Source organism: Didymella exigua, assembly GCF_010094145.1.
Source record: "Didymella exigua CBS 183.55 unplaced genomic scaffold M421scaffold_4, whole genome shotgun sequence".
NCBI classification, from domain to species: Eukaryota; Fungi; Ascomycota; class Dothideomycetes; order Pleosporales; family Didymellaceae; genus Didymella; species Didymella exigua.
The window spans coordinates 718,015-743,588 of NW_022984778.1; the positions used below are offsets into that span (position 1 = coordinate 718,015).

Genomic DNA, 25,574 nt, shown 5'->3' on the forward strand with positions numbered 1-25,574 from the left:
CAGCGCAACATCGCCACTCGCAGTAAAACGGGAGACGTAAGCATGCACTATACCTAGACGCATCTCACCATAAGAACCTAACAGATACGGTGCTGCGCCCGAATCCTTCCGCCCCTTGGTGCCTGCAGTAGAAGCGCGCCGCTCACGGCGAAGTCTCCGCGGCAAGCACGCTGTGCTGACTGCGCTGGCTGCGCTGGCTGACAGCCGAAACCACCCATCCGGTCAAGGCCCTGGTTTTAGCACCAGCATCTGATCCTGCATGGCTTCCCACACCAGGCCACACACCCTGATAACCCATGCATCGGTATCGTGATGGGCGTGCACAAGCTTTCTGTGCCGTACGCTGGCCTTCCTGGAGGGATTCTGACCCCGTCTGCGTGAGAAGCGAAAGTCGGGGATGGGAAATGAATACCTAGCTGGTGTCGTGGTGGCAGCACATTGCATTCCTCAACAGTGTGTCAGTGGCTGCTCAGCACGAGCCATGATGAATGACGACTGCACCCTCACACCCCCCCAGGAGGATTTTCTCCATTTTGGAGCCTCTGCCTCGCGCGTCTTTGGTCCAATTCTCCGCGGCTCAATTGGTAAGGCGGCGCCATTGAACACGAGCTAAATTCTCCGAGATCCTTCAGGGGTCCATTTTGTAATCATCTGGGACTTTTCTTGAGCTGTGTCTCCTTCTTGTGACCCAGCACTCTCGGAACGAACCGAGTCCGTAGGCCGTAGCGGCTCATCTGCCTCCGAGGCTTTCTCTCAGATCATCGACCTCGTATTCAGCACTCGCAGCGGTCCAAGCAGCTCGTGTTCTTGACGTCTAGCGTGAACGGAAAACCTGAGGAGGGTCTTGTGTGGGGGCTGTTCAAGGATCACGTCTGCTTCTGTGCTCCATCGTGCCTGCAGCCGATAGTGGGGAAGCTTGAACAGCCACGACTCCGTGACATATACAACGCTGTGACCAGTTTGGACTCGCGAGGCCTTGAAAACACAGTCGACTCTGCGTCAGCGCAATCTGGACGTTCTAGTTCCGTGTTCGTTGACCTGTAAGTGTCACATGTCCACGTTCCACTGGACCCAAACCAGGGTTCAGCGCATGCATGTCTTCCAGCCTGCCGAACGCCTGAACATTCCACGCCACAGTTTGGACGCTGACTGGCAACAGACACTGCAGACATTGCAAACACTCCGAGGTGGTCCCCAGCCCTGTGACCTGGTTATTCGCAGATCACCATCAAGCTCCAATCTGCGCTTCCGCAATCGCGCGCATCGCCGATCTCCATCACGTACCGAGGAAGTTCAAGGGACCGGCGCATTACATTGACAGGAAATGGCCGAGCCAGCTTCAGCAGCGCCCACCAGGGACCTGCCGCCGATTCCGCCTCCTCAACACGCCAATGCGTACTCCGATTCGAATGCCGCCTCTGGAAGCATACGCAGACCTCCGATCCCATCTTTCAGCATCGACAATCATGCCGATACAGTCGCGGGAGGCCGCGATTCGAGGCAGTCTGGCTCGTCCCTTACACCAAGCTCGGTCGGTCACTCAAGAACACCGTCGCGAGAGACTCCAGACGTAGGAGGTAGCAGGGACTCGACTGCCTCGGAGGCGGTGACCAGGGACATACCAATTCGCCAGTTGCACATCAGCAATGGCTCTTATAACAGCCGGTTCTCCCATGCTGGGGAGCTAGAAACGGCCAGCGTGCAAGACGAGCCCGAATCTGTCTACACTCCTCGAGAGCAGCATCAAGCTGGTCACTACTCGCAGCCCACACCCCCTCTTACCGCACCCCCTCTTGCCACAAACCTCGAACGCGACCCTATGCGCTCCCCGGTCCACTCTCCGCTTCAGTCCCCGGGCGCTGATTCAAATCATGGCTTTGACTTCAATGCAGGGTCACCACTGCAAGTTCCCCGCACGACACATGCGCGACCCAGCTCCGCCTATACGCTTGGGTCCGAATTGAATGCACGCGATCGTACACATTCCCCGCATCTTTCGGTGGGTGGATCTCCGTCGCCCAATGGCTCCCCAGTCAACTACCAGCGACAGGCCTCGGCAAACCGCAGGTCTCCAGACGCAAGGCCCGTCTCGTACGTGGACTTGCTGAATTTGCCATACAACCAGCAGATAGCACCGGCTGCGAATATAGGAAATTCGCAGCTGCGAGGCGCTGTTGGACAGAATGCTTCGTTGCTCGAGACCAAAAAGACGTTGGAAATGTACAGAGCCAACGTCAAAAAGACGCAGGACAGTCCGGTTCAGTACGAGTTCGCACTGTTCATGGTACAGGTCGCACGCGAGATCACAACTGCCGGCCCTTCGAACGAAGACCATGGTTTGACACCTGCAGAGATGTTGAAGGAAGCACGACAGATTCTGCAGCGCCTAGCTGATCGTAGCTACCCGTTCGCGCAATACTACCTTGCAGATGGCTACGCCTCCGGTCTATTCAACAAGGACAAGCCGGACTATGATCGAGCTTTCCCATTGTTCATTGCTGCGAGCAAACACGGTCACGCCGAGTCCGGTTACCGCGCCGCCCTTTGCTACGAGTTTGGCTGGGGATGCCGCAAAGATTACGCCAAGGCTGTACAATTCTTCCGTGCTGCGGCGTCCAAGAATCACCCAGGAGCTGCTACGCGACTTGGTTCTGCGTGTTTAAGGGGTGATATGGGTCTCCAGGGCAAGTACAGGGAAGGTGTGAAGTGGCTGAAGCGCGCCTCCGAATCCGCCGATTACCAATACAACAATGCGCCGTACGAGCTCGGTCTCCTGCACGAGACAGGCTACGGCGATGACATCTTTAAGGACGAGATCTATGCAGTCCAACTGTTCACTCAGGCCGCCGAGTTGGGACATCCATCCGCTGCCCTGAAGCTGGGCGAAGCTTATGAGCATGGACTGCTGTGTTGCCCTAAGGATGCTGCACTCTCAGTCCACTACTACAACTGCGCCGCTCAAGCTGATGTCCCCGAAGCTATGATGAATCTCTGTGCGTGGTATATGGTCGGTGCTGAGCCGGTATTGGAAAAGGACGAGAATGAGGCATATGAATGGGCAAAGAAGGCTGCGGAACATGGTGAGTTTACATTTTTCTCCAAGTGATTTTCGATAACGGCTGACCGAAACAGGCCTCTTCAAAGCCGAGTACGCCTGCGGCTACTTCACAGAGATGGGTATTGGCTGCAGACGTGATCCGTTGGAAGCAAACGTCTGGTACGTTAAGGCTGCCGATCATGGAGACGAAAGAGCAAAGCAACGTCTTGCCATCATCCAGGCTGCTGCTTCAGGTCAAGCGAGCACACCTGCAGGCAACGAGAAGGGCAAGCTGAAGAAGGCTGGGAAGGAAGGTAAAGACGAAAACTGCGCAGTAATGTAAGGTTTTGGTCTTGGTCTTGACCACCCTCTCCCGCTGAGCACACACGTACATTGGGAGATGAGTTGTCCGGATATTGGGCTGCATCACGGTATCGCGAATTTGCAAGTATGGCTGCATAGAGCGCTAGGTTTGTTGTTTTGGCATTTGCGTTGCGTTTTATACCAGGACCCTAGGAGAGTAATGAGTCAACGTGGACAGCTAGATGATCGAAATGGACAATGTTCGGGGCCAATCTGGCTCCGGAACCAGCAGGCACTCTTGTAGCATCGAGTCTGCGGGGACAGTAGCAATCATTAACTTGACCCCAGATTTTTACAGACCACGATGTCCATATTTCTCGACGACAGGTATCTCTTTCAACTTCGGCACGGCTGACAGCGGCTTTTCGCGTCTATGCGCGTGTATTGGTACAAGGACCCTTCCAAACCACCGATTGGCTCCAGCACATCGAACGTTTACGTTTTTTGAACCCTCCTTTGTCCCGTCGTTGCCACGAGGACACAGTTGACAGCTACTGCTCTCAGGACTTGCGGTGTGCAACGCCCGTAACTACGCTTATCGTAAGCGTTCATCTACAGAAGTGATCGGTGTGCTACGCGGAGTGCACACAGGGCGTGAGTTCACAGGGCGTGACGAATGCTACTGGCTCGCTTATCGCTGCTTGCTCGATCCGTACGTAGCCGCTACCTAATTAGGCATGAATGATGCCGCGCCGGTCTCAAACGCGTGCAGGGCGCGGACGAAAGAGATATGCACATGACTATGCCGATGTGAATAAAGGGTTTCGTATCCCGACACCACTCACTCATACAACACATTTTCGACTAAATACTACACCGTCACAGCTGCATTGCTGGTCAAGATCACCACCTACCGCTACAAATTGATACAAAAGCAACAAGCACACACGAAGTAGTGCACCAGAGTACGAACGATGGCACCGCCTTCGGCCATCGAGGTCTCGGCAGTATCGGATACAACTGGAATTACGCTCCCGAATCCACTTACAGCTCCTGTTCAGAGCAATGACATATACGGACGCCGAAAAAAGATAGACAGATCTCAATGGGGCACCGCAGCTCCAGCCAACACCGCCAATTTTAGGCTACGATCACACGCCCATAAGCCAAAGGCAAAGTCATGGGAGCGTACGTCCAAACACTTGACAGTGCTCTTGAACAAACTTAAAGACTGACTCTACTACCCAGACCACTTAAGCCATGAAGCCCAGATACGAAAGGGGAACTCCCTCAAGGGCGCAGCCAAGTACCTTAGCACACCAGGCATAATATCTCTAGGCGGCGGACTACCTTCTAGCGAATACTTTCCCTTCGAAGAGTTGACAATAAAAGTCCCCGCCGTTGGCAAGTTTTCTGAGGCCGAGACCAAGGATTCTGGTGTGATCATCAAAGCAGGCAAACATGATCTGGCTGAGGACAAGTCTACTTTCGATATTGCAACCGCATTCAACTACGGCCAAGGCGCTGGAGCAGCACAGATGCTGCGATGGGTTACTGAGCACACCGAGATGGTACACGACCCGCCGTATGAGGACTGGCGATGCACCATGAGCATTGGAAGCACTTCCGGCCTCGATATAGCTCTTAGGCTGCTCACCAGGCCTGGCGATATGATGTTGTCCGAAGAGTACACGTTCTCTGCAGCAGTCGACACAGCACGGCCAATGGGTGTTCGTGTATGCGGTGTCCCTATAGATGCCGAAGGTCTGCTTCCTGGAGCCATGGATGATATTCTATCCACCTGGGACGTCAATACTCGAGGCTCCCGCAAACCCCATCTCCTGTACACAGTACCTACCGGCCAAAATCCCACGGGTGCCACGCAAGGGACTGAACGTCGTCGAGCACTGTACAAGGTGTGCCAAAAACACGACATCTACATCATCGAAGACGAGCCATACTACTTTCTTCAGATGCAGCCGTACACCGGCCCGAACGCTCCAGATGTCCCCACACCCAAGTCTCACGCCGACTTCCTCAAGTCCCTCGTACCCAGTCTCTTATCTATGGACGTCGACGGCCGCGTCATGCGCCTGGACTCCTTCTCCAAAGTGATTGCGCCGGGTTCACGCATCGGGTGGCTCACAGCCTCGGCCGAAGTCATCGAGAAGTACCAAAGGCACGCCGACTGCTCGACGCAAAACCCATCTGGCATCTCACAGCTCGTGCTCTTCAAGCTCCTCGACGAGCACTGGGGCCACGCCGGCTATCTTGACTGGCTCATCTACATCCGCATGGAGTACACTAAGCGGCGCGACGGCATCCTCGCCGCCTGCGCAAAACATTTGCCTCGCGAGGTCATGAGCTGGAACCCGCCCATGGCGGGTATGTTTCATTGGATGCAGGTCGATTTCAGGAAGCATCCGGACTTCCCATCCAAGAGTATTGACATTATTGAAGAGGAGATTTTCCTCAAGGTGATTGATCATGGAGCGCTGGTTCTGCGCGGTAGCTGGTTTTATGCGGATAACGAGGAAGTCCATGACACGCTGTTTTTCAGGGCGACGTATGCGGCGGCGCCGGCGGAGAAGATTGATGAGGGGATTAGGAGACTGGGCGAGGCTGTGAGGGAGGAGTTCAGGTTGGGCAAGGCGAATGGGAACTGAATTGGAGTGCATCAGTGGCAGGAAATGCAAGTAGACATTACTCGGCTTGATGCATTATTTATTATCCTACAGTGCGCAGTTAACAGGTCTCCTATCTCCCGCATCTCATTTTGGGGTTATCCCGCCCTTAGACCCTCGCGCTTCCCCGCTGGAACGCAGTGCCGAAAGTATACAATCCGAAAGTAGCCAACAGACTCAGCCCAATGGGCAGTGGCTTGCCAGACTTGATTGCGCGGGGAATCGAGCTGCCAGCGAGCACAATGGACGCAAGGAGAGCGAGCTCAACGCCATAGGGGTTGCGGTTCTGGATGCGCAAGCCGCCGAGGATGTAGAGCAGGCCGACCGTAACGCCGGCGGCGACCGAGGGGATGGAGCCAGTGCGAACGTAGCCTGTGATGCCTCCGCCGGCGGTCAGAGCGCCGAGGAGAAGGGCGATGTTTGCGAGAGACTGTGAGAGTAGTCAGCGGGGAGCGCGATTGAGCTGCTTTGATTGGATGGAGAGCATGGGGGAAGCTCGTAGAGAATCTCACCATGATGGTTGAAGGTTTTGGGATGTTTTTGGAAGTGGATTCGAAGATTTCAGGATTTCCGGGGCTTCAGTTGAATTGCAGTAACGTGTTCGAGAAGAGGAGCTGAGGAATGGTGCAGGTAGCCGGATAGATGACGATCTTGGGTTTGCGGGGAGCTGAGCTCCCTTCGGACTTCCGAGACGCCGACCGGAAGATCGTGGCCTCAACGTGCATACGTACGCGCCTGTAGCTCCAGCAAGTTCACCACCAGCCAACGCTTCTCGATCCATTGCCGTCCGCTGCACGTCTCAGCTCGATCCTACCATCCACGATGCCGCCCAAGCAACGCACGTCCGCTCCCCAGACCGTCCCCGGCACACCGTACTCGGCTGCGAAACTCAAGTCCTCCAACGACGCGCAAGACATCTTGCAGGGAGTATGGAACCGCTACGTTGAGAAGACATCACAGCGTACCAAGCTGCTCGACAGCTTCATGCTGTTCCTTGTCGTCGTCGGTGCTCTGCAGTTCCTCTACGTTGTGCTCGTTGGCAACTTCGTGCGTGCTCCTCTCACACCTCCAATGCACATGCAGGTGCAATTGAAGCTCTGCAATCTCTGGTGCTAACGCGTGAGCAGCCCTTCAACGCCTTCCTCTCCGGCTTTAGCGCTTGCGTCGGCCAATTCGTCCTCACGGCATCCCTCCGCATCCAGACCAACCCCGAGAACAAGGCTGATTTTGAGAGCATCTCGCACGAGAGGGCTTTTGCGGACTTTGTGTTTGGGAGCTTGCTGTTGCACTTCTTCTGTGTCAACTTCATCAACTAAGCGTCATTCTATACGAGGAGCGAGAGCATAGATTGAGCTTTAGGGCGGGAAAGCAAGAGATAAAGAGGGCCAAGCAAGGCCAGGAAACATGATTGGAGTTATGGCGCACTATTCGCATCTACAAAAGATGGTAGAATTCTGATCTTCCTGACAGCGGCGACGAGGTAGTCAGTACACTGTGGGCGTGCAGAGTAGGTATGATCTTAGCAGCTGCCAGACACCCATCAATGCAGCGTTATGTCCATCTCTAATCACTTGTCGATTGCGTCTAACCGGTCCTGTACTCTCGACGATCCTGCCTGTAGGCGTTAAGTCGTCGTTGATCCCCGGAGGTTTCCAGCAAGTCCTGCAGTTGAATGGCAGAAGTAATTTCGGATACTCGGGTCTACTCGTGGAACATCGATGGCCTCCAGGTCCACAGCTGCAGTCGCTCCGAGGTCGGTGTGCCTGTCGTCGACTGCTCTTTCCTTGCCCTTGTTGTCACACGTGATGGCGCGCATTTTGCGACGCGTCACCGTAGCTTACCAACGTAGCTGCCTCTACACCTCATTTTTCTCACCACCGTCTCACCGCATCCCACCATGGTGGGCACACGTAGTAAGGCTAGGAGGGCCTCTACTCCGCTCTCGAGTCCACCTGCTAGCCCACCACCAAGCCTCTCAGGCAGCGAAGCTTCAACCGGTCCAGCTCTAGAGGACGATGCCACCGTCAGCATCAAGGCAGACTCGCAGTATGAATCATCGGATAGTAACGATGGTTTCGACAGTGACTACGACTCGGATAGCGATCATAAAGACCATTGCAGCCGCCACACAAGCGAGCAAGCAACGAAGTGCAACGGCCGTACATATTCCAACCAGCCATGCAAGTACAAAGGCCGAATTGCTAAAGAAGGTCACTTTCCGGTCTGCGGTCAACATCGGTGGTATCAGAAGCGAGCTGGTCAATGTCAGGCTATCGAAAAGTGTGGCCACCCATGCAATCGACTTACCGCCTACACTCCACCATTCTTCTTCTGTGCTAAGCACGAACACGACACAAACCTTCTACCATGCCACATCATGCGTTTGCCCACCGAACTGCGGTTGATAATTTTCCGCTATCTACTCCCGAAGGTCGTCGAAGCCACTTCCTTCAACGCCAGCCAGATGTCAGTCCTGACGGTTAGCCGTCAATTCTACCAGGAAGCCTCCGCTGTTGTGTACGGTGAGCTTCAATTCAAAGCCGAGGTGCACCCAACAACTATCGCGCTTTTTGGTAGGCGATGGCACCGAGAATCAACTGAGGTACTCCACAAAGACCTGGGCACAACGCTCTGTCAAGTTGGAGCTCGCCGTATCCGTCACCTAGAGGTTGAGGTCAACTTTGGTGACAAATACAAGAAGATCAAAGGCATCGGCGCAGCATCTCTCACGCACGAAGACTATGAGATGTATCAGGTCCGAGACACTGTTCGAAAGCTAGTGCAATTGCTGCTGCCTGAGTCGGCCGAACCCAGCTCAAAAGCATTGCAGCACCTGAAAGTCAAGTCGAAACCAGCAGCGAAACAGCAATGGCAATCCGATGAGATTATCGCAGCTATCTTCCTCGTTCTGGACCCTTTCCTTGCCTTGAGTCCGATCGAGGATTGTGCGCTTCTGAATCCTCCTCGTCCACCGGTCTGGCCCTGGAGGTATGCAAACACGGCTGAGACTGTTGGTAAGATTCATGAAGGCAAAGCTTATCGTCGACTTCGTAAGCAATGGTTAGGTGTTCTGAGAGGCTCACTACCGAAGCTCAGTATCCGTCGCAGCGCACGCAAGGTATCCACTGCCGTGGCTGAAGCCTACAGCAAGATCGAAGATTTCACACGTCTCATCTACGCTCAAGATGCATCTCAATTCCAAGGTAAGAGAAACCGCACAGACTTCGCTGTATCACACCACTGACTAAATCCAGGCCAGGGGTTCTTCAAACACGGTTGGACAGGCTCCTCTTTCCAAGGTATCGAACGAGTTCTGCATAATGCCCGAGTCGCATATGAGGATGATGACCTCGAGACGCTCCAGAACATCCACTACGCCATTATGAACCGATGGGTAAAGGCACATGCGCGACAACAGCAATCACTCGCCGCAGTCGCTACTGCCGTCTCAAATATGTTTGATGATGTTTCGGCCGTCGACACTTACGATCCTAAGGCTTTTGAGTTCAATGAAGCCACTTCTTCTGAGGACACCTCCAAACACAGCGACGCGTGGCTGGAACTCAACGTCAAGAGTACCGTACCGAAGCTTTTCGAGCCCGGAGTTACGTACAAGGAGGAGGGCGCGAGGGTCATCGTATGCAAGGAGGGTGAGGAGCGAGTGTGGCTGAAGACCCCCTGCGTGGCTCGACAAGTGCGAGCTTACAATCAGATGCAGTGATGGAAGTCTTATACTTTTTCAATCTTTGTTGCTGACATGAATCGCAATTTGTGGAAAAGTCAGAGGTGTATGGAACAGTGCATGGTAGCATCCGCACAGACACGTCTTCGTCAAACAATGTTACAATTCAATATAATCTTCAAGAGCCCCTGGATGCCTCCAACCCAGTGCATGCGACTTTCAAATTGCCATCACCTGTTCTTCGAGATATGCAGGTGGCTCGAGATGCAAATGCATTCGTGACGCCACGATAATCCAAATTCATTTTTAAGAAAGGCATCTGATTTCTGAATACCTCCAGCCCCACGTGTCCAAACGTCAGTCCACGAATTTACTTCTGCCTCCTGCGCATACCAACTTCAAGACCCAACGGCTTCCTCAAGAAACCCTCTCTAGTCTGCATCTCACCCTGCCTCAGCTCAAACTCGTATCTCTTAAACACAGTGGCCACGATGAGCGCCAATTCCATCTCCGCAATATTTCTGCCAACACAAGCCCTCGGTCCATAGCTGAAAGGGATAAACGCAGCCTTCTGCTTCTCAGTGACCTTTTCCCAGCGCTCGGGCCTGAATGTTTCCGCATCCGGACCCCAGATCTCCTTCGAGTGGTGGATCGTGTACGCAGGAACGGAGAGCACGGTGCCCTGGGGAAAGTGGCGGCCGTTCATAGTCAAACCGGGACCCGGGGGAATCAAGCGCGGCAGACCGAGCGACGATGTGCTGTGGATGCGCATAGTCTCCTTGATAACGTTGTCGACGTACTGCAGATCCTTGACCGCGGCATATGTTGGGACGTCGTCGCTGGGAATCGCCTCGTCGAGCTCCCGTTGCAGCTTGCGCACGACTTCGGGGTTCTGCAGGCAGTGGAAGAGCAGCGCGCAGGATGTGTTCGAAGTGGTGTCTGAGCCAGCGATGAGCTGGGTGAGTGCTTCGGCGGTGAGCTCTTCGCGGCCGAGCTTCTCACCTTTCTCGTCACGACCTTCCATGAGACGCGCGAGGAGATCGACACGTTCAGTGTCAGGTCGGGCAAGGCGCTCGTTCACGCGGGCTACGGCGATACCGGCAAGGTTCTCGATGGCCTTCATTCCCTGACTGAAGAAGGGGTCGGGAAAATACTTTGCGTAAGGCTTGATCTGAGGGAGAATGCCAACTGTTCTGGGCGAAACCCATTAGCTGTCATACAACGTGGTTCGTGGTGGTCAACATACCCAGAGACCTCACCCCTACGATTCAAGACCTCGATGGCGGGCGCAAATGTAGGCTCAGAATCCGGCGTCTTCCTAACCTCAGCAACATCCCTACCCTTCTCAAGCATACCGAATGGCGCACCAAAAGCTAGATCCCCAATGACGTCGAAAGCTAGGTAGTTAAACCAGTTCAGAGCGTCCATCTGGTACCAACCGCCCTGCTTGGAGGCAGCACGCTTATCCCATTGCTTCTGCAGCTCCTCTAGGTTGTGGTGGATGTACTGTTCGAACTGGAGCACCGACTTGGCTGAGAAGGTGTGCGAGACAGTCTTGCGCTTGCGGGTGTGCTCGACGCGGTCGCGGGTGTTGAAGAGACCGCGGCGGATGGAGACGAAGGCGTCGTAGTAATCGCTATAGCGTGTCAATTTCTATGCACTTCAAGTAGGAGGAGTAATTACCTCTTCAGCATTCCATTGCCGTGACCGTAGATTACTGGGATCGCATCGGCGTCTGCGATGCTAATATGATTTGGTTGGATCCTGACCATCTGCCCATACTTCTTGTGCGCATTGTCTACGGACAGATAGCGGCGTCCTTTACGAGCCTGGAGAAGAAGCCAGAGGTTTGTGAAGGCTGCGGGGAACGGTCCAGGGACGTCCTTGATTTGCCAATTGCGGATATAAGGCAAAGCGTAGTATAGGACTGGAAGGAAGAGGAGCGTATATGGCGTGAGGAACACGTCGAAAATCATCGTGAAAGTCGTCTAGAAAGTAAAAAAGAAAGAAGGATACAGGCGCACTTGAAGAGGAGGAGCTGTCGCGCAAACGGAAAGAGCACTTCTTGACGTAACCAGCTCAACTTGACAACTTGGATGTTATCCAAACCGGGCGACGCGTCTGTCTAATACTCTCAACCGGCTCGTCTCAGCTTCTTTATGTTTGAGCTCCCAGTCCTCAACCAATCCCAGCAGTCCCAAAGACAAGCTGGTGATGAGCGTCTTTCCGACAAACTCCAGGACCCGCAAGTGACCCTCTGGAGCATCAGCCAGCCGTCTCCTTCGTGGGGCTGCCGCGCATTATTGGCCAATCACATCGCTCTTCAAAGGCCCCTAGGAAGCCGTTCTGCGAAGCCGACTCCAAAATCTCTCCGCATGGCGTACCCCGCAGTCCGAGTCTTCTCCGCCATCAGCATTGACGCATCGGCTACCATCATCTCGTGCTGCTACCGATTAGAATGAGCGATTGTCCGAGTCTTGTGCGCAGCACAGTGGACTGTACGGTAGCAATTGGCATCAAGTGCTGTGGGCTTGACGCGACTTTGTGGGGTATACACTTGCCGTATCTGTTTCCGGCAGCCTCAAAACGGGAATACACCGGTGATTTGATATCGCGCATGTATAGGCATCTCGAGCGCCGTACGATTGGCCAGCTTGTGCGAACCACATGAAGCTTGCACATACGAGGTGACAAGCCTGGTGTATTGTACATAGGAGCAGTCGCTATCATATACTTCTACGGAACGCCTGCCCAACGTCTCAGTTTCTCACTTCTAGAGGTGCAAGCCACAACACTTGCAGCTCGCTGTAGCCATCAGGGGACTTCTTTTCAATTCACAAATCTCTCCCTTTAATGGCCAAGTACCTTTTAAAAGCCCAAGGAACGTACGCAATCACAAGATAGCATTATTCAAATGCACGAAGACAGCGTATGCAGGAAAACCCAGTTGTAGCGTAAGGGGTATTGTACTAGGGAATAGGCTTATCTATGTATAACCACTCAAACGAAGAATCAGCAGGCTCACAATCAACAGCAGAAAATGAGCCAACGTGCAATCATCAGCTCGTAACGTCGGCCGCAACGCCCTGTGGTATCATGCCTTCGCTCCACACAGGACATCACATCTCCGTCTACATATCATCATCCTCGAAGAAGTTCAGAATCGCCTTGATCGCCATCGGGCCCAGCCCATGTGGCGGGTAACAGATATAGCTCGGGTCGTCGACGGCACCCAGCTTCTCGCGGAACTCGGTCTTGTTGGTAAGCTTGAGCTCGGTCGCGATGGCGTGGTACGCGCGGCTGAGCACCTTAACGCGAGTGCCCTTGACGTTGTGTCCCGGGGTAAACTTGGAGCTGGCACCTCCACCGAAGGTGACGGACTCGGCGCCGGCTACGGCAACGGCCTTGAGTGCGTGGGTAACGATGTACTCAATGGACCCAGAGGGTGCGTTTGGGAAGTCAAGCGAGTACTTGACCTGCCAGCCATGGTCGGGGGACAACTGTGCCATTGCGACAAAGGCAGAGATGGTGCCGTCAGGTGTCTGAGCAATGTGGTACTGGCGATGCTCCTCGTCCTGCCATGGATGGATGTTAGTCAAGTGCACCTGGCGACCCTTACGGCCCTTTAGCCAATCCTCAACGCGAGCATCGACCTGCTTCTTTACCTCCGGTGGTGGTGGTGTTCCAATAGGGTAGTCGCTGATCTTGACGCCTTCCTTTTCGGCGTGGCGAATCTTACGTTGAACATCTGCGTCCTTGTCTGCGGGGTTATGGGCAGGGTCCACGCGTTGCTCGCCAGTGACTGAGAAGGTTCGCCAGTTGAACTTTGTGGCGAGCACCTCCTCTACTGGCGCACCAACAAGGAGCCAGAGTGGCTTGAGGTTGCGCTCCTTCTTGATGTACTTCAGGTACCCAGTCATGGTCTTCAAGTATTGAGACTCGTGGCAGAGAGGATCACCAACAGTGATCGCAAAGCCATCTTGAGGTACGAAACCAACTGCGGCACCAGTGTGCTGGTCACGCCAGACTTCTGTGCGAGGCTCCAGCCATGAGGTGTTGGTCGCATCACCGTAGTTGGCGATGAGTTTCTCGATAGGCTGCAGGTCGATCTTTGCCAAGACACGGTCTTGTCCCTCCCAGGGTGGGTGCATTGTGCTGGCGTCTGGGTGACGAAGCTGCTTGATGACGGGCTTCTCGGGCAAACTCTTGGGATCACGAGGGAACATCGATGCGTGACGAATGTTACCAAGGTTGAGCAGAAGCATGAGGATGCGCTCCAAACCGATACCACCACCACCGTGAGGTGGCGCACCCCATTGGAATCCCTGTATGTACTCCTCCATGGTCGAGGGATCCATCTTCAGCTTATCCATCTTGTTAAGCAGCATCCTGGAGTCATGAATACGCTGGCCACCACTGAGAATCTCCTGACCGCGACAGAAGATATCAAAGGAGTTCGTCAGCTCAGGGTTGTTGGGATCTGCCATGGCGTAGAAAGGCCTTGCATTGGCTGGGAACTTGTCCAGCACGTAGTAGTCTGTGCCGAGCTTCTCCTTGATGACACGGCCCAGCTGCACTTCGTCCCTTGTGCCCAGATCCTCGTTCTCGTCGAGAGGATTGCCGTTGTCATCTCTCCATCCTGACTCGTTAAGCATGCGTACGCCCTCAGCGAATGGGATGATAGGGGTCTGGTCCAGCCAGACCAAGTCCTCGTGAGGAAAATGCTTCTTGATGACCTCAATTTCTGGACGGTAACGCTCGTAGATCCCCTTGAAGATCGTCTTAAATGTGCGGTCAAGGACACGGAGGACCTCATGGTAGTGCTCGTCGATCTGCATTTCGAGATCGAGACCAGTGTACTCTGTCAAGTGACGGTATGTGTTACTGTTCTCAGCACGGAATACAGGGCCGATCTCGTATACCTTGCCGAAGTCTGCGGAGATAGCCATCTGCTTTGCCAATTGGGGAGACTGAGCCAGGAAAGCACCACGGCTGAAGTACTCAACCTTGAATACACTGGCACCAGACTCGGTCGCGCCACCTTGCAGTTTGGGTGTATGAATCTCGATAAAGCCCTGTTCGTCTAAAGCCTGGCGGAAGAGATTGCAGATGCCAGACTGGATGCGGAAGATACCTTGCGATGCTGTCGATCGAAGGTCAATGACACGGTTATTCAGACGTGTCCTGTCTGCAATCCTGACGCGGTTGTGCCCCTCCTTGTGATCTGGCGCAGCGACTTCGGCGTCGACGTCGGCTTGTGTGACTTCGGCTTCGTATACGTTGAAGGGAAGGTGGTCGGTGATTTCAGCTTCGACGTGCAGTGCGTGCACCGAGATCTCAACATCATGGATGGAAGTACCGGTAACCTCACCTTGCTTGGAGTTGGGTGCCTGTAGGATACCCTTGACAAGGACGACGCTCTCAACCTCGATGTGCTCTGCCCAGTACAGCATGTACTTGGAGATGTCTGAGTGCTCCATGAGCACACCTTGAACTGTGGCGAGCTGCTGGCGGAACACGAAGAAGACGAACTTGGAGCTCATTTTGCGCAAGTGGTGAATGCGGGCACGGAAAGTGACTTCCTTGCCAACGTCATCCACTGTGAACTCTTGGATGTTGGAGCGCTGCTGGTGTTTCCACTCGCCGGCATAGCTGTTGGGAGGAACAATACCGTACTTCGCCTTCTGTTCGGGTGTCAACTCGGCGGCAGCTTGCTCCTCCATCTCTTTCCTTCTCCTCTCAAGCTCTGCCTCCTTTTCTTGGTTCTGCTTGTGGCGCTCTTCCTGCTGTGCTTGCTTCTCGTGCTTGCGCTGCTGATTGCGGGAAAGGGGTTCGCCATCACGGTTGAGAGGACCGCCCTCGTCGCTGGAGGAGTCCCCAAGGTGAAGCTTCTCTTTGACCATGCGCATGGGGCTGTGGGTGCCAAGGGAGCCACTTCGCTCGTGTTTGCGATCTTTTGAGCCAGCTCGATGGGGGCTATGCGTTCCGCGGTGGAACACACCGGTCATGGACTTTCGCGGGACGCCAGCATGGTCGAAGCTTGACCGGCTCTCTGCAGGAGAAATAAGCTGGTCCCTCTTCAATTCACCGCTGGGCCTGTGGGCGAAGACACCGGAAGATCGCGGCGTCGCTGCAGGGGACCGCGCTCTGTCATTAGCAGCAACACCGACTGGCGATTTCGTCCCGCTTGGCGACTTGATGGCGCTCTCGTCCCCAGAACCATGGCTGCTGTTGCCTGGCTTGAGCTTCTCAAGCGCTTTCTTGAGTGCGGCTGGCATTGTTGTGTGTTTGGTGTCAGAGCTGTGCCCAAGTGCGTGTGGAGAGACTACCAGTTCGCAGGGTGGGGCAAGCCGACGGAATGGTGTGAGATGCTTGGAAGGGCTGGAGAAGGAAAACACGATTTCTGTGGAAAGTGAGAGTCTGAAAGGTAAGGGCCTGATGTATCAATGGGACAAGCCGGGACCACGGTGCCGCCGGATTCCTTCTGATCGCGAATGCTTTCTTGATACACGCGGTATGACGCAAGTCGCTCGTGAACCCCGGCAGGTGTGGCGCGTGCGTACCGAAAGCGTTTGCAAGCGTGTCTAGCGCTAGAAAGCTTGTTAGACTTTGGTGGGATTTGCAGAGCACCAACAAAAGATTGCGGATGCGTCGGTATGACGTTCGTTGATAATACGCGAATTTCTTCGGAATTCGCGAGCGAGGACGAGCTTGGGAATATGCACAGTCAGCGGGGTCAACTCCCCATGTCTCCATCCATGCACCATGAAGCCAGAGGCCCATGCACTGGTCTTTGACACTGCTGACACATCTGCTTTCGAATCATCACATCTTTCCCGTCGCGGCAATAGTAACCTACGCACAGGCTGCTAAAGCACTCCGAAGCTTTCCCAAGCCAAGCTGACAACAGTAGCACCCCACTTGGAGTAAGCTAGACCACCCGTTCAATGTCACTACTGTTTGTATGCCTGAAGCCTCTGACTGCCTCTGACTGCCTGCAGCTGACAAAGTGCTTGTGCGAAGTGTGTGCATAAGCCCAAGGCCTCCAACGAATCGCGATAACGTACAGGGAGTCGAGTTTCGATCCCCGATCTGCCGGCCCTTGCATCACAGGAACAGTCAGGGCCAAGAGGCTTGCGTCCAGGTCTATTCCCATGTCCCACATGGCACATTTCCCATGCCTATCAGCGCTTGATGCATTCTGCGGTGTAGCTATTCGTGTCAATTACAGGTCTGGATCGAAGGATCTCCACTACCAAACACCCTCATGATCACAACTCCGTCATAGCCGTCTGCCAACCAGTCAACTCAATTGTAGCCATCTATGTTTGTCGACCAAATCCTGTTAAGAGTGCCGCAATATTTGTAGGTCTCCATAGATATCAGGGTGTAGACAGCGGCCGATCGGATTCCGGATCCCTCCATGGCGAGCTCATTGCTTTTCAGGGTACGCCAGATTAGTAGCATCTTCCTCAGTACTGAACCCACCCCAATGCTCAAACTCGTCTGCGAATTTGACTGCCGCCTTTTCGAAATACTGTGATTCGTCACCCCATGTCTCCGAGATGTTCTTCATACATCGCAATGCTATGCGGGATTAGTAGGGTATACGCTGTGAACACTCTGCATTCATACCTTTGACGTAGTGTGCATCTGTAGACTCAGATGAGTCGAGCGCCTTGTGTACAACAAATTTCCAGTCGCGACCCTTCAGGTCGTACTTCTCGATGATGGTAGTATCGATCTGAGGTCGTGTCTGCGCGATGTACACGGCTAATGTGAACAGCCACCACTGTCGCACCAGGTTGATGTGGAATTTTGCTGGGACTAACGGAAGCAGCACGCGTACTGCATGGGATGACGTGAGGACGTGAACAAGGAAGAAGTCAAACTTCGTGTCCTCCAGTGCCTCAGTGCCCATCAGTAGAGTGACTGCGAGCTCCTGCGATTGCCGAAACGCCGTTTGTGGATCTGACAGCTCCCAAGCATTCCAGTACCCCAAGAACGCCTCCTCTTGCTTCTCCAGCACCTTCGAGATGTCGCCGCTTCGGTGTGGGTATAGACTATCGAAGCGGCTGTCCTGCCGAACTTTGTCAAGGATCTTGCGCAGGTCTGTGCTTTGATGTGGACTTGGTCTGGTGTACGATTTATCGTCGATGTAGTTGTGGAGCGGGCTATAGAAGCATGCACCCAGCGCTAGGGCTTCGATGGCAACGGTCGTCGATCCAAGTTCGTAGGCGTATCCAAGGTGGATGAGTGGGTGTGCGAGTCCAGAAATCATGCCGTTGATCAGAGGGTTCTTCCCACCCAAAAGATACTCCTCAAGCACCTGCTGGATATCGTATCGTCTGAGCACGAGCTGGTCCTCGAAAAAGTCCACAAAGGCGCGCTGATATCTGTACAGTCAGCACCTGCCCGCTCATTGCTTTCGAACACCCACTCTCTCTTGCCTAAAAAGTCCCTCCAGTCATCACTTGTAATTTCCGCTGGTGCATCATGCCATGGCTCCAGGCCCTCTGCTTCCTTCTCGTAGATGTTGTTCAGGTGCTCTGCCGTGCCTCCAAGAATGTATGCGGATCCAAGGATCTACTCAGCAAGCTTAGCAGCTACCTTTAGCCCTGAGTGGCATTGGAGCGGCATACATGTGGTGTGTGGTTGTGGAAGCGCAAGTCATGGTATATGATCGAGTAATTGGCATGGTTCGCTTTGATCAGATGCTTTAGGGTTCGCGAACGTTTTTCGGCGGCGGTTTCGATATCGTGGACCTCGATGGATGGAAGGTCGATAGATCGGTGGCTTCCGCTGCCTCCGGTGAGGAATGACGGTAGTTGAATTCTGGGTAGGCTGAACATGACGGAGCTGTGTAAGGTGTCATCTGTTTGAAGCTGCGATCTGGACAATTGCGGGGAGCTTTCATCAAGCTCGCGCACTTCGCTCGATCTGGCATGACGTGATGTTCTCTTTCGGCCCACTCCCGTGGTCTCGCCGCACTCGCAACCATTGCCAGGATCAGTTGAGCGCGCGGGATGCACGACCGTAGCTTGTGGCTCGCAACTGTTGCTGCTGGTCACAGCTCGCCTGAATTCTGTCTCCGCAAGATTCCGAATCACCGGGATCCATTAAGCATAAAGTAAATAATGAGACACTTCAATCACACTTGGTGGTCTCGCCAACGCAGTGTAGCTTTGAGGACCATGGTCGGAGTACAGATAGCCTACAAAGTAACATCGGTGACGCCCCATAATCTCAAATCAAGGATGTTTGTGTAAAAAATGTTAACACGTTGTCTACTAGGCGTTCTATTTTAGAGCAAGACCACGGTGCCAACTTGACATATCGAACCCAACAAGATGCCCAAGCCTCTTCATGACAGTGGTATACTGCTCAGTACTCGCCCTCCTCAACTTCATCGTCGATGGAGTCGCTGGCAACCTCCTCGTAGTCCTTCTCCAAAGCAGCGAGATCCTCACGAGCCTCAGAGAACTCTCCCTCCTCCATACCCTCACCAACATACCAGTGCACGAAAGCACGCTTGGAATACATGAGGTCGAACTTGTGGTCAAGACGCGACCAGGCCTCAGCAATGGCGGTAGTGTTGCTGAGCATGGAAACGCTTCGGTCGACGGCGGCGAGTTCGCTGCCGGGGACGCTGATGGGCTTAGTGTAGTTGATTCCGAGCTTGAAACCAGTAGGGCACCACTCAACCAAGTTGAACGAGGACTTGGCCTTAAGCGCACCAGCAGCGGCAGTGCAGTCGCGGGGAACGATATCGCCACGGTACAGAAGGGCAACAGCCATGTACTTTCCGTTGCGCGGGTCGCAAACAACCATCTGATTGTTGGGCTCGAAGCCTAAGTTGATCAGTCTGGGTTTCATCAAGATGTATCGTTAGGGACACTTACACTGAAAGGTGAGGTCGCTGACCTTGAAGCTCTCGTGAGAGCTCTTCTTGGCCGAGATGACGGGCGCGTAGCTGATGAGGGGGTAGTGAATGCGAGGGTAGGGCACAAGGTTGGTCTGGAACTCGTTCAGATCAACGTTGAGCGCACCGTCGAATCGCAGAGAGGAGGTGATGGAGCTGACAACTTGAGCAATCAGACGGTTAAGGTGCTCGTAGTTGGGCCTAGGAATATCCAGGTTGCGACGGCAGATGTCGTAAACCGCCTCGTTGTCGACAAGGAATGTGCAGTCGGAGTTCTCGATGGTGCTGTGAGTCGAGAGGACGGCATTGTAGGGCTCAACAACAGATGTGGAAACGCGAGGAGCAGGATAGACTGCAAACTCGAGCTTGCACTTCTTGCCATAGTCGGTGGAAAGGCGCTCTAGGAGGAGGGCACCGAAGCCGGAACCTGTACCTCCACCAAAGGAGTGGAAGATAAGGAAACCCTGGAGCGAGGAGCAGTTGTCTGGCAGCTATTAACATTTGGGATGGTGTAGGTGCAAGTGCGGATTGCGTACCAGCAACACGGCGGATCTTGTCGATCACACTGTCGACCATCTCCTTGCCGATGGTGTAGTGACCACGAGCATCTATTCTTTGTCAGCCTCGTTCGCAGCGAGTTGATATTGGAATGCGCACAGTTATTGGCTGCGTCCTCCTTGCCGCTGACCAACAGCTCAGGATGGAACAGCTGGCGGTAGGTACCAGTGCGGATCTCGTCAATGGGCTAAGCTAATTAGCATCTGGACTGTGCTGTGGGTGCTCTAAGGCGTACAGAGGGGTCCAGGTCGACGAAGATGGAGCGAGGTACGTATTTGCCGTTGCCAGTCTCCGTGAAGAAGGTCTCGAACGAGCCGCCCTCGTTGAGCTCCTTCGCATCGGGGTCCGGGCGACCGTCAGCCTTGAGGCCATGCTCAAGCAGGTACCTAAGGAGGCAGGGTTAGCTATCGGGCTTTGTCAAAGGACGCGTAGAGTCATGGTACGTACAGCTCCCAGGCGCTGTTACCGAGCTGAGTACCGGCCTGGCCGATGTGGAGGTGGCAGATCTGCAGAGCGCTGTGTCAGCATACGGTCTCCAAGTATGTACAGCGCCCGTATCCGCGACGCCCTGTGAGCTATTGATGTTCAATGCGGCTATCTGGTCCTCGGCTAGCACGCAGCCGTCGCGCGGCGAACCAACGGAACTCTCATCTCGTCCTGGGCGCGTAAAGGGAGGGGTGTTGTCATAGGGTAGGTAGTCGCGCCCGGGGCGTTCAATGCGGGTCAGACGTACCTCTCCTCGCATGGTGGATGGTCGACGGCTGTATCAAGCAGACTTGGGCAGTTGGTTCAAGGTCGGAGCCTGGGAGGTTAGTAGAGAATCTTTGAAGTCGTTCGCTCCTGCTCTCCTCACCGCCAGAAGCCCCACTTCTAGCAGGGGCATGCAGGGGCGTGTCGTTAGCGTTGTTTACGCGATAGCCGCCCTGTCCCCTTTCGCATTACCGGCAGGCGAAACAAATCAGGCCGTCCGCATCGAGACAGCCGCCCAGATCAATCTGGCGGGAGACAAACTGCATTTGACGGGACGAAAGATATTGCCCTTGCGATTCATGCACCTCACGGCCGCGACGTCCCGCTGAGAGCTTTTTCGGACAAGCAAACGCGGATGCTGGTCTGTCAGGGTCCTCCCGCAGTCGCTACCGTGGTTCGGCGCCGGTAGTTTCGATAAACTTATGTCCGGTCGCAACAGGCATGCGCTTTGTCGATGACTACCTCCAATGGATCTGGGACTGTAGCCTGTGAGCAACTTCCTTGGGTCTGAATGTCCATCACGGGCATACGGCACAACGGCATACGACATGTAAAGTACGGTATCAATCTATCTCACCGATCTATGGTCGCTCGCCTAGACGCTTTGCGATGCAATATAAACGAATTGAAATGCAGGACCATGGCGCACTGCCCTTGGTCTGCTCTGGTGGATCGGCTTCAGAGCTGTCACCCGGTACATGGTGCCTCGGTCTCGGTGGACTAGGCTTTTGAAGGAAGCAAATGTAAAGGGAATCACGAAAACACTACTGAAATCGTCTCATCTCGATGTTATCGGTCTTCGAGCGCGCTGGGGCATGGAAACCCCTCTCTGAGGTGATGGAGTTGACCGGATTAAGGGCACCTGAAGATGTTGGCACACGAGAATCCTCGCTGCCCCTAACAGCCCTAGGGCTGATCAATCCGGATCGCGGGTCCAGCTTCTCTTTGCCAGCCGGTGTGCTATCATAGTCACCCTCGGGGATATTAGCCATGCCGGTCTCCTCGTCACCGTGGCGACCGCGACTGAAGAATCTGTTCCTATGGGTACGTTCTCTCGCTCCGAGACTGCTGTTGGTGCCGACGCGCTGGATACCGGTGGTGTGGGCAGTATGAGCAGTGTCTTGAGACGAACGCGGTCGGTCCTGAGATCGTGAAGGCGATGTGACCCTGACGAGGGTCGCTCTCTGGCGAGCCGCAATGTCACGGTCATCTAGCACATCACCGCTTGGATCATCCATCATGCCTTTCATGCCAAGCGAGAAGTCAACGCGTCTACCCATCTGGGCAATCGACTCGCCTCGGGGTTGACCAGGTTGACGAAGGATAGAACCACGGCGGGCAGGTCCGATGCTTCCATGATCGTTGGTTCCGTCGTTCACCGCCGGCACGAAAGGCTCATCCTGAGGTTGGTTGTTGATGTTGCCTTGTGGATTATCAGGGTTGCCGTTCTGCCCAACACCAGGTGTAGGATTGTTCTGAAGGTTCTGCAGGTATACAGGGAAGGACTCCTTCTGTCCAGGGTAGCGCATGCGGGGTCCTTCGATTCCGCACTCCTGTATGGACATGGTAAGGGCGCAGATGAATTTGTTGCGACGTTGCAGACGTAACAGCTCGTTCTGCCAGTTCGACTTGTAAAAGAAGACCACGTTCAGCTCGAGCCAGTGGACCTCCTGAACTGCCCTCAGTTCCGTCAGTATGTTAGTCTGATACTCACGCTTCTCTGAAGTGACGAATTCGAGTAGCATAGTACGGAGGCTGTCGATCTGCTCAAGTGTGGTGCCGAACTTGATAATGATGGGAACAGCTTCGGCAAGCGCGCCGGAACGTCGGTGGTTCAGGATGAACAGCGTGTTCAAATAACTGTTTGGTGCCTGGACGACGTGACCTTGCATCTTCTTGAACTCGGTGTAGAAGAGAGCGATTTCTTTGACGAAGTAGTCATCGCCACGCCCAAGATCGCCACTGTTACCGTAGATCTGGACACGGTCGCCCACATCATACGGGTGCTTTATGAATACGAATATGCAAGACTGAAGGAACCTGAACACGTTAGTATTGCCTTGGTGGGGATAAGGAACTTCGATTCACTTACTCCTGCGCAGTTGCAGAGAACAGCCAAGACAGAGCCAAGAGTGTCGAGCCAGCGGATGTGAGCACACCGGATGCCGAAGTCGAGATCAAGGAGATGAATACGATGATGGTAATGACAAGGACGACAAACATGAATACATCGTCGAGCTTACCCACCACGCTGTCGAGATCCTTCAGGGATGCGGTGATGGATTTGCGCTCGCGGCCGATTTCTACACATACTGCTTCCAGCTCTTCCATGGAGATGTCCCCATTCATATCTTTGTCAAACATCGAGAACGCAGCGTCGGCCTCGTCGTCACTCTCGAAGGCATTTTTGAGATCGTCGGCGTGTACGGTCTCGGTCTCGGGGCGTGCGAAAGTTCGGTACAGGCGACGAGCAAGGATCTGGCCGCCGCTGTTGGTGCTGAGAAGCTGGATGACAACCTGACTGGGATGGCTGCTTGATTGGACCTGACGACCGGTGAAGTCACCTGCAACCTTTCCTGCAACGTCTCCAAATTTACTGAAGCCCTCCTTGATGTTCTTCTGTGCATCAGTAATAAGTTGACCAGGTGTACGGGCACCAGATGGTCCTTGATCGTTTTGTTCAAACTCGGAGTCTTCCATCGCGATTTTCTGCTTTGAGTACGTGTACAGTTTGACCAGACTGCCAATTTGGAACTTATTCAGCTCAATCCGATCTTGGTAAGTTCGAAGGTGGAAGCTGATGGCGATGAGTTGGATGATGATCTTCTCGACAAAGTTTAGAACGAAACCAACGAAGAAGGAGACGAGCACTTTGTTCATAGTTCCCTGCCATGGCTGGATCTTGCCGTTCTCCGACCCATTGACATTGTGGTGGATCATCGTGGGAAGGAACGAGACTTCAATTGCTAGCCACCAAAAGAACAGCGTTGCAGGCAGCTCGAGCTGCTTTCCCATGTCTCTCCACTTTTTGCTGTTGTTTGTGAAAAGACTCGAGACCAGGCCAATGGGCCATGGGAGCAGTTTCGCAAGCAGTCTGCCAGCCCAGAGAGTCAACCAAACGATCATGAGCCAAATTGAAAACCAGAGAAGTTTCACACCGCCAACGTTCGCACCTGGGAAGGCGAATATACCAATGAGGAGCGGTATCAGGATCAGGAGGACCACAGGTGTGATATATGTGAAGTACCGAACAACCCAACTCGAGTTGTGAATCTTTTTGAAAAAGATAGAAAACTTCGTGGTGGGGTTCTCCGGGGGTGTATAACGGGCGGCTTGTTCGTGCAGAGGATTCGTAGCCGCATCGAAGTCGTCTATGGGTTCGTCGCGTCGAGATCGGACTTTCTGCATAGAACGAGTGACTGATTGCGTCCTCTCGAGCGCTTCGGCGTCGATAATACCGCGCTCAATCTGAAGTACCGCGAGATCATCGTCAAGCCTACTGGCCTGCTCACGTGTCTGCGATGGCGATTGCATTTGATGTGGGTACTCGTATTGAGTGTCCACAGTCAAATGTGTTCCAGATCGCGGTCGGGTTTCAGTCGCAAGTCTCGGCGGGTTTGCTGCTTGAGTTGATGTATTCGAATGTTGGTGGCTCAGATCCTCACCGACGTACGTGCCATCGTCGTCGGATGATCGCTGGTGAGTCGCAGGGAAACGAGTGGTGCTGTCCATGTTGTATGTCGGCTCAGGCCGCTCGCTCACGGGAGTTGTCATGTTTGCTGGGTTTTCTAAGGTCCAGCGCCCTGGCAAATGTGTTTGGCAAGCGATAGGTCGCCAATCGCTGAGATATTTGGGGTCGTGTAGACCTTGAGCTAGCGATTGAGGTGACGTAGAGGTTGTGGATTTTCGCCGATAGGAATGTTCCCTGGACCCTCAAACAGCGATTGACAGTAAAGGAAATGGTCGTAAGTGAATGCAGGAAATTAATGAGAGTTACAAAAGGTTCTCGAAAATGGCAGTGGGATCAGTGGAGAAATGATGTGCGATCCAGAAGGGACCTCGGAATATATCAGAAGACCCGGTACCTAGTTCTGTTCATTTCGACAAGACGACGGCTGCCCCTTGTCGCCAACTAGATTGCGAGGATAAAACTGGGTCAAGAGCGGACAACAAGTCACGACAGGAGCAATCAACACTGAGATCGACCGTCGTGGATGGCGCGCATCAATGTGGATCCCACCTTACTCGACGCTGTTGGGACAAGTTTGGTAGGAAAACCAACGCCTACAGCCAGTCAGCGCGCAGTGGGGTCCTGGAAACACAGTTCTTATCTTCTCCGGCACGAATCAAAGTCGCACAAGACACCGTTGAACTCGCCGAGACTCCCAGCGAGGTACGTCACTGCTGCAGGTGCGAAAACTGGAACGCTAATCGCTGGGAACGTCTGCGCGTGGTCTTTTCACCTTCCGGTCGCTCGCACGCAGAATCGACGATACAGTGCAGCTGGCGCATAGCATCCCTATGTTCTTCACTTGCACAAAACTCTGGATTGCTCCTGGGTTGGACCACGGCACACCGTTAGCGCGGATATGTCCCATGCCGATCCCACTACAAACCCCTGCATTTGAGCCGCATGCT

General features: G+C 54.0%; 10 protein-coding genes across 10 annotated transcripts; 4 read left to right on the top strand and 6 right to left on the bottom strand.

The window, feature by feature from the left end:
- Positions 1-1,053: 1,053 nt before the first annotated feature.
- On the top strand, positions 1,054-3,688 carry M421DRAFT_417005 (HCP-like protein). The gene is made up of 2 exons (XM_033591290.1): positions 1,054-3,080; positions 3,133-3,688. The coding sequence occupies exons 1-2, from the start codon at positions 1,325-1,327 to the stop codon at positions 3,378-3,380; spliced, it is 2,004 nt and encodes a 667-aa protein (XP_033452526.1). The 5' UTR covers positions 1,054-1,324; the 3' UTR covers positions 3,381-3,688.
- A 626-nt stretch (positions 3,689-4,314) lies between these two features.
- Positions 4,315-6,006, top strand: M421DRAFT_55178 (aromatic amino acid aminotransferase 1; the record flags this gene model as incomplete). Its single annotated transcript, XM_033595284.1, has 2 exons — positions 4,315-4,528; positions 4,589-6,006. The coding sequence occupies 2 exons, from the start codon at positions 4,315-4,317 to the stop codon at positions 6,004-6,006; spliced, it is 1,632 nt and encodes a 543-aa protein (XP_033452527.1).
- A 160-nt stretch (positions 6,007-6,166) lies between these two features.
- On the bottom strand, positions 6,167-6,439 carry M421DRAFT_22870 (uncharacterized protein; the record flags this gene model as incomplete). Its single annotated transcript, XM_033588388.1, has 1 exon — positions 6,167-6,439. A coding segment is annotated over one exon (273 nt), but the record flags the coding sequence as incomplete, so codon positions are not given.
- Positions 6,440-6,727: 288 nt separating this feature from the next.
- M421DRAFT_417008 (defender against death DAD protein) lies at positions 6,728-7,808 on the top strand. The gene is made up of 2 exons (XM_033591291.1): positions 6,728-7,071; positions 7,152-7,808. Exons 1-2 carry the CDS (start codon positions 6,847-6,849, stop codon positions 7,338-7,340), a joined length of 414 nt encoding a protein of 137 aa, XP_033452529.1. The 5' UTR covers positions 6,728-6,846; the 3' UTR covers positions 7,341-7,808.
- A 113-nt stretch (positions 7,809-7,921) lies between these two features.
- Positions 7,922-9,745, top strand: M421DRAFT_1929 (uncharacterized protein; the record flags this gene model as incomplete). The annotated part of the gene is made up of 2 exons (XM_033588020.1): positions 7,922-9,227; positions 9,279-9,745. The coding sequence occupies 2 exons, from the start codon at positions 7,922-7,924 to the stop codon at positions 9,743-9,745; spliced, it is 1,773 nt and encodes a 590-aa protein (XP_033452530.1).
- A 210-nt stretch (positions 9,746-9,955) lies between these two features.
- Positions 9,956-12,124, bottom strand: M421DRAFT_417009 (benzoate para-hydroxylase). Its single transcript, XM_033591292.1, has 3 exons — positions 11,390-12,124; positions 10,953-11,342; positions 9,956-10,899 (listed from the first exon to the last, which is right to left on the bottom strand). Exons 1-3 carry the CDS (start codon positions 11,680-11,682, stop codon positions 10,077-10,079), a joined length of 1,506 nt encoding a protein of 501 aa, XP_033452531.1. The 5' UTR covers positions 11,683-12,124; the 3' UTR covers positions 9,956-10,076.
- Positions 12,125-12,638: 514 nt separating this feature from the next.
- M421DRAFT_417010 (aspartyl-tRNA synthetase) lies at positions 12,639-16,360 on the bottom strand. Its single transcript, XM_033591293.1, has one exon. It carries the CDS (start codon positions 15,982-15,984, stop codon positions 12,838-12,840), a length of 3,147 nt encoding a protein of 1,048 aa, XP_033452532.1. The 5' UTR covers positions 15,985-16,360; the 3' UTR covers positions 12,639-12,837.
- A 347-nt stretch (positions 16,361-16,707) lies between these two features.
- Positions 16,708-18,633, bottom strand: M421DRAFT_417011 (uncharacterized protein). Its single transcript, XM_033591294.1, has 4 exons — positions 18,349-18,633; positions 18,147-18,292; positions 17,342-18,102; positions 16,708-17,293 (listed from the first exon to the last, which is right to left on the bottom strand). The coding sequence occupies exons 1-4, from the start codon at positions 18,556-18,558 to the stop codon at positions 17,139-17,141; spliced, it is 1,272 nt and encodes a 423-aa protein (XP_033452533.1). The 5' UTR covers positions 18,559-18,633; the 3' UTR covers positions 16,708-17,138.
- A 262-nt stretch (positions 18,634-18,895) lies between these two features.
- Positions 18,896-21,019, bottom strand: M421DRAFT_417012 (tubulin subunit alpha-2). The gene is made up of 7 exons (XM_033591295.1): positions 20,920-21,019; positions 20,634-20,692; positions 20,422-20,572; positions 20,286-20,373; positions 20,165-20,236; positions 19,609-20,112; positions 18,896-19,557 (listed from the first exon to the last, which is right to left on the bottom strand). The coding sequence occupies exons 1-7, from the start codon at positions 20,929-20,931 to the stop codon at positions 19,091-19,093; spliced, it is 1,353 nt and encodes a 450-aa protein (XP_033452534.1). The 5' UTR covers positions 20,932-21,019; the 3' UTR covers positions 18,896-19,090.
- Positions 21,020-21,700: 681 nt separating this feature from the next.
- Positions 21,701-24,710, bottom strand: M421DRAFT_55103 (uncharacterized protein; the record flags this gene model as incomplete). Its single annotated transcript, XM_033595279.1, has 2 exons — positions 21,701-22,976; positions 23,029-24,710. The coding sequence occupies 2 exons, from the start codon at positions 24,708-24,710 to the stop codon at positions 21,701-21,703; spliced, it is 2,958 nt and encodes a 985-aa protein (XP_033452535.1).
- Between the last annotated feature and the right edge of the window lie 864 nt (positions 24,711-25,574).